This window comes from Cotesia typhae, unplaced genomic scaffold (assembly GCF_013202065.1).
Source record: "Cotesia typhae breed Kobodo isofemale line unplaced genomic scaffold, CoteBio_Ctyphae scaffold_13, whole genome shotgun sequence".
NCBI classification, from domain to species: Eukaryota; Metazoa; Arthropoda; class Insecta; order Hymenoptera; family Braconidae; genus Cotesia; species Cotesia typhae.
Genome location: NW_027423774.1, coordinates 10,146,662 through 10,162,304, shown reverse-complemented (window position 1 = coordinate 10,162,304; position 15,643 = coordinate 10,146,662). Strand labels below are relative to the sequence as shown.

Genomic DNA, 15,643 nt, shown 5'->3' with positions numbered 1-15,643 from the left:
TTTTTTCTTTATATCTACAGATTCGGTAGAATCTGGCGCCAAGTTCCGTTCAAAAATTCCGTTGTAAACGGAGCGCCAGACTACCGAATGTGTTTACCGTAAGCAGAACGATATTTTTAGGTTGTAAAATTTTATTAATTCTACAGAACTTTTTTTTCTCCAATATTACTCTATAATTATACATTATATGTTATATTATCAATATTAATTGATAATGGTAATTGAAAATAATAAATTCTATTTAAAATTAATTAAATTCTCTAGCACAAACTATAGCGACCCAGATTTTTAGATTTTGACTTTTTACTTATGGAGAAAGTGACATGCCACAGACTAAATAATTCGAGAATGTATGGTAACTCTCCACTAGATGGGAGACTATAGTTAAAAAAAAAGTTATGAGCTTGCGTCGATGTTCACTAGGGCTCGTCAATGTTACTCTAACACAAACTGTAGTTAGAAAGTTCGAAATTGAAAATAAAAGAAATAGTAACAATCATCACCAATATTACAAAAACCATGGAAATTTATTTTACGATTTTATAAAATATAAATATTATGATTGATAATTTGTCTATCAATCTAAACCAAAGGATATACTTGATGGAATTTTATTAATGCTTATTAGTTACTCTACGAGAAATAAAAGTTTAACGTGATTTTATTGTTACAATTGTTTGTGCACTAATTTTCCGCGGTAAAAGTACATAATTTGAATTGAAAATTTTTTCAATCACATAAAATGTTAAAATTTTTTTTTTTAAATAAAACCTCTAGAATTTACTATCTATCAACTTTACATATGGATTTTTTTAAATTAACTTTTTTTTTTAAATTAAGTATTATTTATTAACTAGAGTCAATATCTACAAGAGCTCACATTGTTTGGGTTTAGTTTCTATGTAATAGTCAGCTGATCATTGCCTAAGTAATTCTGGTCGAGTGTTTTACAGATATAGGTGGCACTGCTATACTGCGACCGAACTGCGCGGACATTCAAAACGACAATATTCTGTACATAATGCTTACATTCATTGAGTTTGATGAATCGTATTATTTACTAACAACATAATTATGATAATAATAATATGTAATAAAAATAATCATGCTAATAGTAACAATAAAAATGAAGATAATACTGATAGTTATTATAATGATAACAATAGATTGATAGTAGTTAAACATGGGGGTGCTACTAAGTCGGTAAAACAGAGTTGTGGGTTTGTGCCCATACTAAGGGATCTACATTACCGATTGTAGGTTCGTGATAAGTATCATCTATAGATGTGGACGACCTGTTTTAGCGAAAGTTTGAGGATATAGTCGAGGTTTTGCAGGTGGCGTTGGTGGTGAATTCCGCCGCCATCTTACTGTCCGCCATTTTTAAAATTTATCCGCCATTTTGAATTGTGAATCCGTCATTTGAATCCGCCATTTTGAATCCGTCATCTGGTGGCTGCTATCAGCCATTTGAATCCGCCATCTGGTGGCTGCTATCTGAAATCCGCCATCTGGTGACCGCTATCCGCCATTTTGAATTGTGAATTCATCATTTTGTTAAAAAATGCACCTGTGATCTCAGTATCAATAATAGTTGCTTAGATCACAGGTGCATTTCATTGTTTATATTCCGAAAAGATTAATATATTCAAACTGTACGTATGAGGAGTACATGCGAGAAGATACGCCATCTGTCGAGATTTCTGTCTACTTCTAAACAGGTCTGAACCTGTTCAAGGTCACGGTAACTGCGTAGTTCTCTTTGCTTTATTCCTAACTGCGTAGTAGATGACGTCATCATACAGGTCTGAGCCTGTTCAAGGTTGCGTAACTGCACAGTTTTCTTTGTTCTATTTCTAACTGCGTAGTAGATGACGTCATCAAACCGTTTTTGAGGTAGAAGAGTGGGGGTAACTGCGCAGTATCCTCTAACTATAAAAGCAGCGCGCTATAACCGTACTTCACAAAAACGAAGTACATGTCTCCAGTAAAGTACGAGCTGGTGGTGACTACAAGTTGAAGTACTAGTTCTTGGTGATATACATCTTCTACCTATCAGTATTACTAATTGTAAGTATTCATTTACTGTCTAATCAAAATATGAATTAAATGAAGAATCATTTAATCAACCATTACAATTAATTAAAAAAATTTTTACAGCAATCAATCACGGATCTTACCAAGATAAATGAGGTTAATTGTCTTACTGGGGTTCTTCCTGTTAAAAAAATGATCGAGTTGGAGTTTAATCGAGAATATAAGATTAACGGTATCAAAGCTATGACAACTCAGTATGGAACTAGGATTGTTGCTAATATAAACGACGAATTTAACATTTATCTACCATCAAGAACTATTCAACATCTAAAAGATGATAACTTCATGAAGAGTTTGAATGAATTAATAGATTCAAACTATCTGTTTCTGCGTTATCATGGTGGAAAATATAATAAATTTAAATTTATTAATTCTAGTCTTGATGTAAAAATGACCAGTGGAATTATTTAATCAATAAAATATTGGATATCAATATAAATAATTCATTGTTTTTATTTTTAATCCCTCGTTTTAAATGTAAGATCAATATTTATAATTCAAATGTTAATGTAGATATATCAGGGATTATATTTTTAATTTAAATTCCCGCGCCTCTTACAGTAGTGACATCTACTATTAGTTTAAATTCTACACATCTTTCAACAGTCACATATACTATGTTTATTTATCGCGGGGAATGTGAGTGGCTCAAACAACCTTCTCCACCACGATCTTTTACCATGCCACCTTTAGGAGAGTAGTGAAAGGTGTTTTCCAATAGTAATAGTATGCTACCGCTGTTGGACTATATCCCCCACCCTCAACCATTTACCTATGCCCGGCGCGTCTTAATATTTAAGTTACCTCTTATTATTCAGGAATTTATTATTATTTCTTATACCTAAGCCATAATATTGTTAGAATTATAATAATCTGATTTATGATAAAAATTTTAATTATTCGATTTTATATCTTTGTTAATTTTGAAAGTCAATATTTTTCAAATATTTATAAAGAAATATATATTATTATCTCAATTAATTGATAAAGGAACACAACGTATAATTTTTCTTAAAAAATGATGATTATTATTATTATAATTAGATTTATGATGAATAATTTTTAAAATTAATTTTATATCTTTATTTATTGATTTTGAAACTCAATATTTATAAAGAAATATACATTATCTTAATTAATTAAGGAACATAAAACATAAAAATTATTTAATCATCATCTTGATCAATCTCGAAAAATCCTTCATCTTCTAATACATTGTTGGTATTAACCTGCTGAATCACTACAACAATTGCTTGTCTTTGTCGGTAGAAATTTATCATTCTTCTAAATAAACCACTTATCCAATCGCCAATTGTCACATAATCATCATTGTTTATCTGGATATCTGCTTGCTTCATAAAAGTCCATGTCAAGCATTGATTGCTGATAATAATGTTTGTTGTTACTTCATCGATTATAATTTCTGAACCATCAATCTCGTAATCATCATCATGCAACAATTTTTGAGATATGTCTCGGAAAATTAAATTAATTATTTGGCTAGATGTTCTTACTCTGACCCATTCACTTGGAATTAAGATGCTGTAACAAAGCTCAGGACCCATCGAAGGATACACTGTAATAAATCAAGATGAATTTTAATGAATAGATAAAAAGTGTATAATTGTAACATATAAAAACTCACCTGGTAGATGCAGCCCATTTTGCACCACATACTTATCATAAATTTCAGGGTACATTTCAATCAATAGATCACCTGAAAATATGTACCGATTTGGTGATGGTTCAAGATCTCCAGGTACCTTAAACCACCAGGATAACTCTTTATGACTTATATCTAGAACTGTTGCAAGGTTGTTGATAGTTATGATGGAATCATGAAATTTTTCACCTCCCAGAATTAACGCACCACGTTTTACCACTATTAAGTCCCATAAGGTATTCGGATCAATTGTATACCATTCTACAGGGAATATAATTTCATATGATAAGATATTACCCATCTACAAAAATTATTACTCTATTAAATAATTTTCCAGCTTTTTATACAATATTTCTTAGATTAAATAAACTCTATTATATGTTAAATTACCTTTTACTGTTGTTGTTGTTGCTGTTGTTGGTTTCAAGTTTTGAAGTATTTCTAAAAATGATAGATTAATTAACTTATTCATGAATATTATCATAGTTATTAGTATTATTATTATTATTATAACCGTTATTATTAATAAATATATCTAATAATCATAGGAATTATATTTAAAACTAGCACTTATACATTGAAATTATTTTTTTATTTTTATTAAAAAATAAATATTATTATTATTATTATTAATTTGATGATTAATTTTCGTATAATTTTCAAATATTCTACATGTGAAAATTTTTGTAATAATTTATCCAATAAAAAAGTTCTAAAAATTTCCAGATGTCGGCTAACTTAATTATTAATTATTGATGATTATATTATGAATGAAATAATCAAACATATGGAAAAAATTTTAAACAATAATGATGTTAAATAATTGTTATTTTAATTGAACACAAGCATTGATATTTTTTTATTGAAAATTAAATTATTGTTATTAATTTGATAATTATTAGTGATTAACTTTATGACATGATTAAATAATAATGAATATAAAATATTGATAACATATAGATTGCAATTATTAATTGACGAAATTATACAATAAATAGTAAAAAAATAACTTACGTTATGAATGTTGTTAACGTTTTTACAAAACTGACGCTTTACAAGTTTTAGCTTGTCTATCTTCACATAATTTTCATCTACGCATTATTTTCTTTCTTCCTATTATAAAAAAGTTCCATAACATCGACCAATAGAAACTCTTAGGCCCAAAACGTATCATGCTGATTGGTTCTTTTATTAAACATACACTATACACAACCGGCAAGTTGGTATTTTGATGTATATGAACAATTGACAATAAACATTGTCATGTAGAAATTATTGGATATATATGATAATCATTTTTCAGTATACCTAAATGCAAAATTTGTTCAAAATTGATTTATTTTTTCAATAACATATTAACCTATCAAAATTCTGCTACCGGTTAACGTTTGGCGCGCAGAAGTAGCCAGTTTGAATAATAAAAAATTTTTCTCGTAACTGTTAGAATAACTCAATTTCGTATTCGAAAATATTTTTTATTATTAATATTATAAATAAAATAAAAAGTTATTGTAATTTTATCAAATTAATTTAATGATAGTCGGTAAAGTTTTCATATACACTATAGTTGATGGTTAATCGATGACAAGACTCATACACTCACGCCTTTCTTCTCTAGTGTCAAATAAGCATCAACTGTGGTGTATTTTGATTGCACTTGGAAAAGTTGTTTTGGAATACAGCAACATCCGCGCTTCTTCAGAGATGAATATTACTAATTATTTCTTGCAAGAACTATAGTTTCGATTCTAAAAAACGTTTTTATGAAGTAAAATTACTTGGTAAGATATAATGTCAAATCAGCGTCATCTCGTGGAGTAAAAATCAATTCAGCTTAAAATTATATGAAAATATATATTTATTTGAAAATTAAAACTACTTGATCGGGGAAAATAAAAAGATTAAATTCATATTTTAATAAATTTATTGATTATTAAGAAACCAATCTTTTAAGTTTTTTACATTTTCTAGTGCACATGAATCAGTTAAATAATAATGATATTTACAGAAATTACACCGGCACACAAAAAAAAAAAAGTTGTCTGTACTTGGGACGCGCCACATATATTCCCATGTAATTTGACCCGCTGAACCCGAATTTGAGGTCCGTTTGGCCCCTACACCCTAGGATTTTGAGAAAACTGTAAAAAACCGAAAAAAAACGGGAAAATTGGGGGTTTTGGTGATTGAAAAATTTTTTTAGATTCTAACTATGCATGATTTTCATGTATTTCGATCTGCTTTATACTTATCTGAAGTGTACTCAGACCAGCAGCCATTAAAAGTCTAAGTAAATCCCGAAAAACCCATGAAAATTGCGAAAAAAACAAAAAATTCCCAATATTGTGATAAAAAAAAATGTATTGAGCTAAATATATGATGATTTTCATGTAGGTTTATCGACGACATATAAATCTCCAACTTTTATAACTCAGACGTCTCGAAAACATCAAACAAATGTGCAAAAACCCCGAAAATTGGAAAAAATCAAATGTAATATAATAAAAATCGAGTTATTATTCAAAATAAATAAAAAAATCATATCATTCGATCTGTGGTGCATAAAAAAAAAAGTATTTCGTCCTAAGACTTAAAAAAATTAATTTTTTCGGAAAATATCATCAAAACCCTTTGGATTTGAATTTTAATTCGTTCTCCGCTTATATCTCACCCTTTTATCTTCAAACGTCCTGCATAAAGGGTTTCTCTTTCGTTTCCTCTCTTCTTCGGGTAAATCTCTCTTCAGAGTCCAACAATGATCTACCATCATATTGACATCCACTCATGTTTTGATGGAATGTTTCTTCTCTTTCTTCACTGAAATTACCAAGATTTTCAGGAAAGTGTGAAAGATGAGATTGTAAATAGTGCAATTTTGTATTCACATTCCCTAAAAAATTTCGAGATACTTCCTTAAAACTTCCCCAAGCTGCTCTCTCAATCTTGTGCATCTCATACTCAAGATTAGCATCCTGGAATTGAGTCCGAATTTGGGGTACATAAAAATTCCTTCTTTCAATTTATTGTCACTTATAGCTGGAAATTTTTCGTCCAAGTACTTAACACAGTTGCCATTTTTATCGAGAGCTTTGACAAAATGCTTCATAAGGTCAAGCTTGATATAAAGTGGTGGCAGCAAGTACTTGTAAGGATTAATGAGAGATTCTCGCATAACGTTGTGAGAACCATGATTCAAATTCTTTCTTGTTGGCCGTTCTTTTCTACTGTAGGGAATTTTCCAATCGTGACTATCCTACAAACATACAAGAAGGGATATATTGTGAACCAGATTGTTGGCTTAACTAGTGTAGCAATTTTCAGATCACCACAAACTTTTCAATGATTTTTGGTCAAATGAGCTACTGGAGTCGGTGCTTTGAGACTTCGCTTAGACAAAGCAATGAAAAACTTTCACTCCTCGTCCTGAAAGTGTTCGGCTTTAACTCATCAATCAAACTTCTTACATCTGAACAGTCCACTAATGAATTTTCGCCGTTTTAAAAATGTTATCAGATTTTTTTTTCCCTATCACGATAAAAATAAGCTGTTGTATTTTTAGTTAATAAATTTTTTTTTCTTTAAGCTGATGTTTCAGGGTTTTCACTTCTAGGAACTTTTTGGGCTCAGAATCGATTTCTTGCTTAAATGCTTGTGCCTGTAACCAGGGCACCTCCACGTGGTGACGGCGGGCAACAGGACCGTCTGGCATAGTCCCTGGGTTAACGGCTTGAATGCCGTCATGGCAGGCACAAGTAATAAGTGTTTTACGATGCAGGGACCCTTGTATTAGATAAAATAAACTATTCAGAACATCAATGGAAGGTTTGTGGTGATCTGAAAATTGCAACAATATTGCTAGGCCAACAATCAGGGTTCACAAAGTACCCCTGCTTCTTATGTTTGTGGGATAGCCGAGACCGAAAGAATCATTACATTCAAAAAGAATGGCCAACAAGAACAAATTTGAATCCTGGTTCTCACAATGTTACGCGACAATCTCTAATTGATCCTTCCAAGTACTTGCTGCCCCCACTTCATATCAAGCTTGGCCTTATGAAGCAATTTGTCAAAGCTCTGGATAAAGATGGAAACTGTTTTAAGTACTTGGGCGAAAAATTTCCAGCTATAAGTGACGCTAAATTAAAAGAAGGAATTTTTGATGGACCCCAAATTCGGACTCTATTCCAGGATGCTAATCTTGAATATGAGATGAACGAGATTGAGAGAGCAGCTTGGGGAAGTTTTAAGGAAGTATCACAGCAATTTTTAGGGAATACGAAAAGTGATAACTACGCAACTTTAGTTGACGAGTTGTTATACAACTATAATACTTTAGGTTGCTTAATGAATACAAAATTGCACTATTTACATTCTCATCTTTCACACTTTCCTGAAAATCTTGGTGATTTTAGTGAAGAGCAAGGTGAGAGATTCCATCAAGACATTAGTGTGATGGAAAAACGATATCAAGGAACGTGGGATGTAAATATGATGGCAGATCATTGTTGGACTCTGAAGAGAGATTTACCCGAAGAAGAGAGGAAACGAAAGAGAAACCCTTTATGCAGGACGTTTGAAGATAAAAGGGTGAGATATAAGCGGAGAACGAATTAAAATTCAAATCCAAAGGGTTTTGATGATATTTTCCGAAAAAATTAATTTTTTTAAGTCTTAGGACGAAATACTTTTTTTATGCACCACAGATCGAATGATATGATTTTTTTATTTATTTTGAATAATAACTCGATTTTTATTATATTACATTTGATTTTTTTCCAATTTTCGGGGTTTTTGCACATTTGTTTGATGTTTTCGAGACGTCTGAGTTATAAAAGTTGGAGATTTATATGTCGTCGATAAACCTACATGAAAATCATCATATATTTAGCTCAATACATTTTTTTTTATCACAATATTGGGAATTTTTTGTTTTTTTTCGCAATTTTCATGGGTTTTTCGGGATTTACTTAGACTTTTAATGGCTGCTGGTCTGAGTACACTTCAGATAAGTATAAAGCAGATCGAAATACATGAAAATCATGCATAGTTAGAATCTAAAAAAATTTTTCAATCACCAAAACCCCCAATTTTCCCGTTTTTTTTCGGTTTTTTACAGTTTTCTCAAAATCCTAGGGTGTAGGGGCCAAACGGACCTCAAATTCGGGTTCAGCGGGTCAAATTACATGGGAATATATGTGGCGCGTCCCAAGTACAGACAACTTTTTTTTTTTTGTGTGCCGGTGTTATTATTACATATTTTCAAGCTTTTCAATGATGGACATTTAAAATCATCAAGATCAATTACAATTTTGTTACATTCAACGTGATTTTGAATCCATAACTTTTTCTCGATACCTTTGACATAAATAATTTTTTTATTACAAGTTAAATAATTCAGAACTTCTTTGAGCTTGTAATATGAAGTTGTTCCAGCATTCCAACCGATTCCATGATAATTTCGGATCAGCCAGGTATTCAGACGTTGATAGTTGACTGGTAACACCTTCCAGTGATATGGCGGTTGAAATAGTGTGCATGATAACTCTTCAATATTATCAATATCATGTTGAATTGTTATTGAGGCCAACTCCTTAACAATGAAGCGATTATCAGCTCCTCTGAATCCTTGAATGTCTACAATGATCTCCATTCTTACTGCTCTCGATAACGAGAAGTGACTGAATGATGACTCTTAAAGTCAACTCAACCTTTTATAACCCGATCTCTGGATTTACCCCCACCACTCGATAATCTTATTGGTCAATTATTTCTTCTTGGTTAATTGATAATTTGATTGGTTATTCAAAGTACACAGTAGATTTTTCAACTATGTAGTATATGACACTATCCAACAATATCTTTAATTTCATAACTCCCTGTCGGTATAGTTATTTCTTGAAATCTCTTGATTGTACTTCTTTTGGATCTTTTTGATGACACATAAAATTTATTAGCACCAACATCAATATTTGGTATTGAATTAAATGTTAGGAGCTTAACAAGCCCAAGTACATAATTTTTTGTTGGTGATAGCTCAATCGGCGGAAAATAATTTGCCTCCAGTATGGAGGAGTTTCCGGATAGTGTCAAGGTGAATGACTCTGCCATGACTGACGCTTGTTGTCCCGACTCACTTCAATTTATAGTTGTCCAGCCAGGAATTTTAAGCACAAATGTCCACATATGATTGTATCAAAGTCTTGATATCTTTTATGATTGTACTTTACGCTACCTACATCGAGATATTTCATCAAGTCTTGTGGAGGTTGTAGATTACCAAAACTATCAAAGTAAATTACTTGATTATGATTCTTCTTGTATGCAACCCAGTGAGTTCCAGATCCAAGTTTATCATCTAAATTTATTATTGCTGATTCGTTTGTCTTTGGTCCAGATTTTGGTAAATCATTTCTCATAAAAACTCCTCGAAAATTTGGAATTTTAAGCAGCTTGACATATTTTAATAAGTCGATGTTAGTCAGTGCTCGATGTGGTAGCTCTACTGGATTTTTGACTTCTTGCAGCCAGCTCCTTCTGGGTATTGTTTCAGATAAAGTCCCATACCACTGCGGTAAGGTTTGAGGTATAATCCTCTACCTACAGCTATTTCCTCCATCTTCAAGTTGTGACGCTTCTTTTCAGCTAATTGATTTTTGGCTGCGCTGGCATCGTTCACAGCTTTTGCAACACCTGCAGCTCCACCTGTTAGAGCACCAACCGCTGATAACCCTGCAAACAGGGGAATCAAGAATGGAAGTACTCCACCAATCTTTGATGGAACTGGTAGAATACGAGGCAATCGAACGTTTTTCTTCCCAATAACTTTCTTGACAGCTTTCCGGGCACCTCCAAGAGCTGTTTTAACTGGATCTCCACCAGGCTGCATGGACTTTTTAGCTTCATCAACAATCTGTCTCAGAGCAACATCCTTCTTCTTGGTTGTCTTTCTTTTGACTGTCTTACGCTTCATTGTTTTTCTTTTAATTGTCTTACGCTTTGTAATAGGTTTTTCTTTTTTAAGACCCATACCGAAACGTCTTTTCAACATCATGATTTTATTCACACTCCAAGCAGCAGCTTTTTCACCAATAGTAGCGTCCCTCGCTTGAAATCGTTGCCACGCTTTCTCAGCAAGAATTTTATCAGCCTCGTGACGGGCTTCCAAATTTTCACGATTTTTAGAGTAAGCTATATCGTATTCCTTACACGCAGCGTCCAGAGGATTTATGCCTGGATCACCTCGAGCTAACCTTTTGGCTAACTTTGTTCCCGGACCACAATACTGATATCCTGGTATGTGAAGTTCAAGTGGAAGCTTATTGATTATGTTGTTGAATAAACCTTCACCACGTCTGCTCTCAGACATGTCACATCAAAGACTGACATGCTAATCTATATAAGCTGGTATATATACCCCTTGAGCTCAGAATCTAATCAGCAGTCATGGGCAGCAAATCAAGAGCTCAGTTGCCAGTTATCAATTTTGATCAAATTGTTCAAGGGACCGGTGTGAAACTCAAACGACACGGTGCATTACTTCCCAACAGTATCCGTGCAGTGTTTTGCGGACCATCAAACTGTGGAAAGACCAACGCTCTACTGTCTCTTATTGTACATCCAAACGGTTTGAGGTTTGAGAATATATATCTTTACTCAAAGTCTCTTAACCAACCAAAGTATCAGTTCCTGGAGACGCTGCTTAAACAGATTGATGGTATTGGATTTTTCACATTCAGTGAACATGAAGCTGTAATCAAGCCTGAAGATGCTAAACCTAACTCCCTGATGATATTTGATGATGTTGCTTGTGAAAAACAAGATCACATCAAGGCTTTCTTCTGCATGGGTCGACACAAGGATGTAGACAGCTTTTATCTCTGTCAAACTTATACACGAATACCGAAGCATCTGATTAGAGATAACGCAAACTTTCTCGTGCTATTCCGTCAAGATGAATTGAATCTGAAGCATATTTATAATGATCATGTCAATACAGACATGTCGTACAACTCATTCAGAGATTTATGCTCGGCATGTTGGAATAAATATGGGTTTGTGGTAATAGATAAAGACAGTAAATTGAACAGTGGTAGGTATCGCAAAGGATTCGACTGCTTCATTAGTATAAATTGAGGTACTTTAGAGTGTGATAGTCATACATGCTGTAGACGTTAACCTGTCAACATGAAGCCTGAAGAAATATCAAAGCAGAAAGATATTCTGCATCAGATATCTCAAGCCAGCAATGCCATCCGACGGAAGCACAAGATGTTGAAGATGGGTAAAGATACAGCTGAGAACGCTATGGAGGAAATGTTCAAGCCTATTGTGACACCACTCCAGAGTATAGTTGAATCTTCAAAGTTGAAAGGGGAAAATATTAAAAAAGAAGAAAAACCACAGGTTGAAAAACAAGAGGTTGAAAAATCTTTATATGATGATCCAGAAGTATACAACAGTTTAATAACAGATGATGAAAGTTCATTTGATAATACAGCACTTGCTATTACTCAGCCACCACCATCAACAAGTACTCCAGCTCGTAGAAATCCTCTTCTCACTAATTATCTACAACGTTTAAGTAAAAAACATAAAGATAATGATATGAGATATGGTGTACGCAGAAAACGCGGTGAAATGCATATGGGTGATTCACCTATTTCATTTGCAAATGATACAATAACTGTCAAAGAAAAAAATTATCCAATAACTCCTGGGTTGTTGGAATTATTATTTAGAAAATCACCAGAGGATGCACTCATCACCCCAGATGATAAGAAAAAGTACTTGGACATAATTCAACATACCAACGCTCATAGGAAAAATTATGACCCAAATCGTACTATTTATGAAGATACAACGATCAAGTTCAATAAATACATTACTGATTTTATCACCAAGTTCGGTAAAGGGTTACCAAAATATATGATTGCAAGAAAACAGAGATTACCAATGGACTATGTTTACTGGGATGATCCAAATGAACTAGTTGATCGTTTGCGACTACTTATGGCATCTCAAGCTGCTGGAAATCCAAGTCACACGAATGAAATCATATCAATTATTAAAGAGCTTAGGGAGGCTGGAGTTATATATTAAAAGCTTCTGAAAAATTAAATCATTCACACGCTGACAGTCAAAGTGTTCATAACCATGAGCATCGATATATTTGGACGTCCACTGGACAATAACTTAGGTCAACGAGGGCCAGCTGGTAGAGGTTTCAATGTAACTTCTGATGGAAACTATAACATTGAGAATAAAAGGCTGTGCAATTTCGGTAATCCTTCAAGTGAACATAATGCGGCGACAGTGCAGTTTGTACTGAGACAGATGTCTGAACTGAATAAAAGTATAGACAGTGAACAGAAAGAGATTATTTCACATTTACACACTGAAATTGTAATACTGAAAGCTGCTGTGGGAAATTTGCAGACGACTATTGAGGAAGTTAAAGCAGTACTTTCCTCTCACCAAAATAATATCAAATATCTCACTGAGAAACTCAATGAACGACAAAAAGACAGTGATAGCTGAAGAGCTTCACAAACCAGCTCGCAGGAACTATAAACGTCGTCATGTTGATATCCGAGGTCTCGATGAGACTTGGCAAGCTGACTTGGTTGAGATGATTCCATATGCGACAGTCAATAAAGGATACAAGTATCTGCTTACAATCATAGACATATTTTCTAAATATGCCTGGGCCGTTCCAATTAAATCAAAAAGTGGTGGAGATGTCACTAGTGCTATGAAGTCTGTACTCCAGCAAGGTCGTGTTCCTAAGAATCTCCATGTTGATCAGGGTAAAGAGTTTTACAACAAAGAATTCAAAGATCTGATGAAGCAGTACAAGATAAATCTTTACTCAACATTCAGCAATCTCAAAGCATCCATATGTGAACGTTTCAATAGAACACTCAAGAATAAAATGTGGCGAGAATTTAGAGCTCGTGGCAGCTACAAGTGGACTGATATACTTGATGACTTGGTGAATACTTACAACAACACCAAACATAGTACCATCAAAATGAAACCTGTTGATGTTACCGCTGCTCAGAAGAAACAACTATTGGAAAATATATATCAACCACTGAAAACCAAATCGAAGCAGAAGTTTAAAGTTGGAGATAAAGTCCGAATCAGCAAGTACAAGCATGTTTTTGACAAAGGATACACGCCAAACTGGACAACAGACATCTTCACAATCAAATCGGTGCAGAATACGAATCCAACGACGTACGAGCTCGTGGACTATCAGTATCAACCAATTGAAGGCGGATTTTACAACGAAGAACTCAGCAAAGTCAAATATCCAGATGTATATCTTGTTGAAAAAGTAATTAGAAAACGTGGAAATAAATACTATGTTAAATGGCTAGGTTTTGATACTAAGCATAATAGTTGGATCAATAAATCTGATATGTAAAACACAAATTATATATTGTTTTTATTTACAAAACCTTAAAACTATATTTACATTATTTTTACTATTACAAAACTTTTTGTCTCTTATTATTATTTTCATCATCTACAAGTTTTTTTTTCTTAAAATCTAAGGAGCTTTTATAACCCCAAGGCACAGTATCAGTGCTTGCCTCAATGAGTTGACGTTTGTCATCAGCCCAACTGAGAGCAAGTTTCTCCTGTTTTACTGTGTGTACTTGATGATTTTTACTTTTTATCATATACTGCTCTTTTCTTAACAATACATTTTCAAACAGACATCGTTTGAAGTCATCAAACGTGATGGTCTTCAAGGCTGATCCTCCGATACCCTTTGCTCGTTTCTTGATCCTATCTCTTTCCTTCTCAGGATCATGGATTTCGAAGGCGTACAGCTTGGCTCTGAGACCCACAAACTCGGACATGATTTTTCCATTGTTCTCGTCTTTCATGAGTCCCAGAACCTTTTTATTGACAAGAGGTATGTTGAAGACATTGTCGGGTGGGTAATCGGAGGTATCAAACCTTGAAATATCACGTTTGATGTCTTCATAGATGTTGGGTACATTAAATTGGTAAATTAAACTGTCAGTGTCAGTGTACAATAATTTAGAGGTTTTTGCATAATTTTCAAGCACATAATTATAGTGGAAGTCATAAATAAAAGTCTTGGATAAATCTAATATACTAAAGCCTACATATATTGGTTTGTTGAAGCAGACTCTAGCTTTTTTAAGTTCTACTATAACCATGTCTTCATCGAAAATTGTAAGGCTGTGGAAGTTAGGTCTACATACTAAATCGGATACATTATATCGACCTTGCCACTTCGTTCTCAAATATACATCTTTATATTTTCTTACATTTTCCATCGTCTTTCCGAAAACTGCGTTATTCATTAATTTATAAAAATTTTTTTCACACTCATTTTTCGCTAATTTTCGGCAATCAGTATTTTTATCAATGTATGACTTGAGCCAGTCTGACTGCTCAAATTTCAAGACTCGATGTATTTTCTTAAGTTCTAAGCCTAAATCTAAACATTGTTTTAAATTCTTATAATGTATTACATAATTAGACTTATCATACAGAGTTGTTGTTAATTTTTGTTGTTTGCTGCCAGGTGGTACAAAATGTTCTGGGCATAAAGGTAGATCTTTGTGTAGATCATGTAATTTCTCAGGATAGTGTAGGTCTACTTCAAGGATGTAGCCTACACTTTCATCATCATTGAAAAACTGATCTACATTATCTACATTTTCAACCCATTCAAATTAACCCTGGGGTAAAGACATACTCATCGCTGCGCCATACAAATCATTTACATCGTAGTACATCAGGTATGTTTCGGGGTTGTTTGAATCAAAATCTTTGCCCATATACCGGTTGTTAGCTTCAGCATGTCTATTAGCACACATCGATACCCCACCGCGAACA

The 15,643-nt window shown here is 33.3% G+C and overlaps 1 protein-coding gene across 1 annotated transcript; it reads right to left on the bottom strand.

Annotated features, from left to right (window-relative positions):
- Window positions 1–3,263: 3,263 nt before the first annotated feature.
- Window positions 3,264–7,469, bottom strand: LOC141535158 (uncharacterized). The gene is made up of 4 exons (XM_074254982.1): window positions 7,365–7,469; window positions 6,719–7,013; window positions 3,743–3,979; window positions 3,264–3,673 (listed from the first exon to the last, which is right to left on the bottom strand). Exons 1-4 carry the CDS (start codon window positions 7,467–7,469, stop codon window positions 3,264–3,266), a joined length of 1,047 nt encoding a protein of 348 aa, XP_074111083.1.
- Between the last annotated feature and the right edge of the window lie 8,174 nt (window positions 7,470–15,643).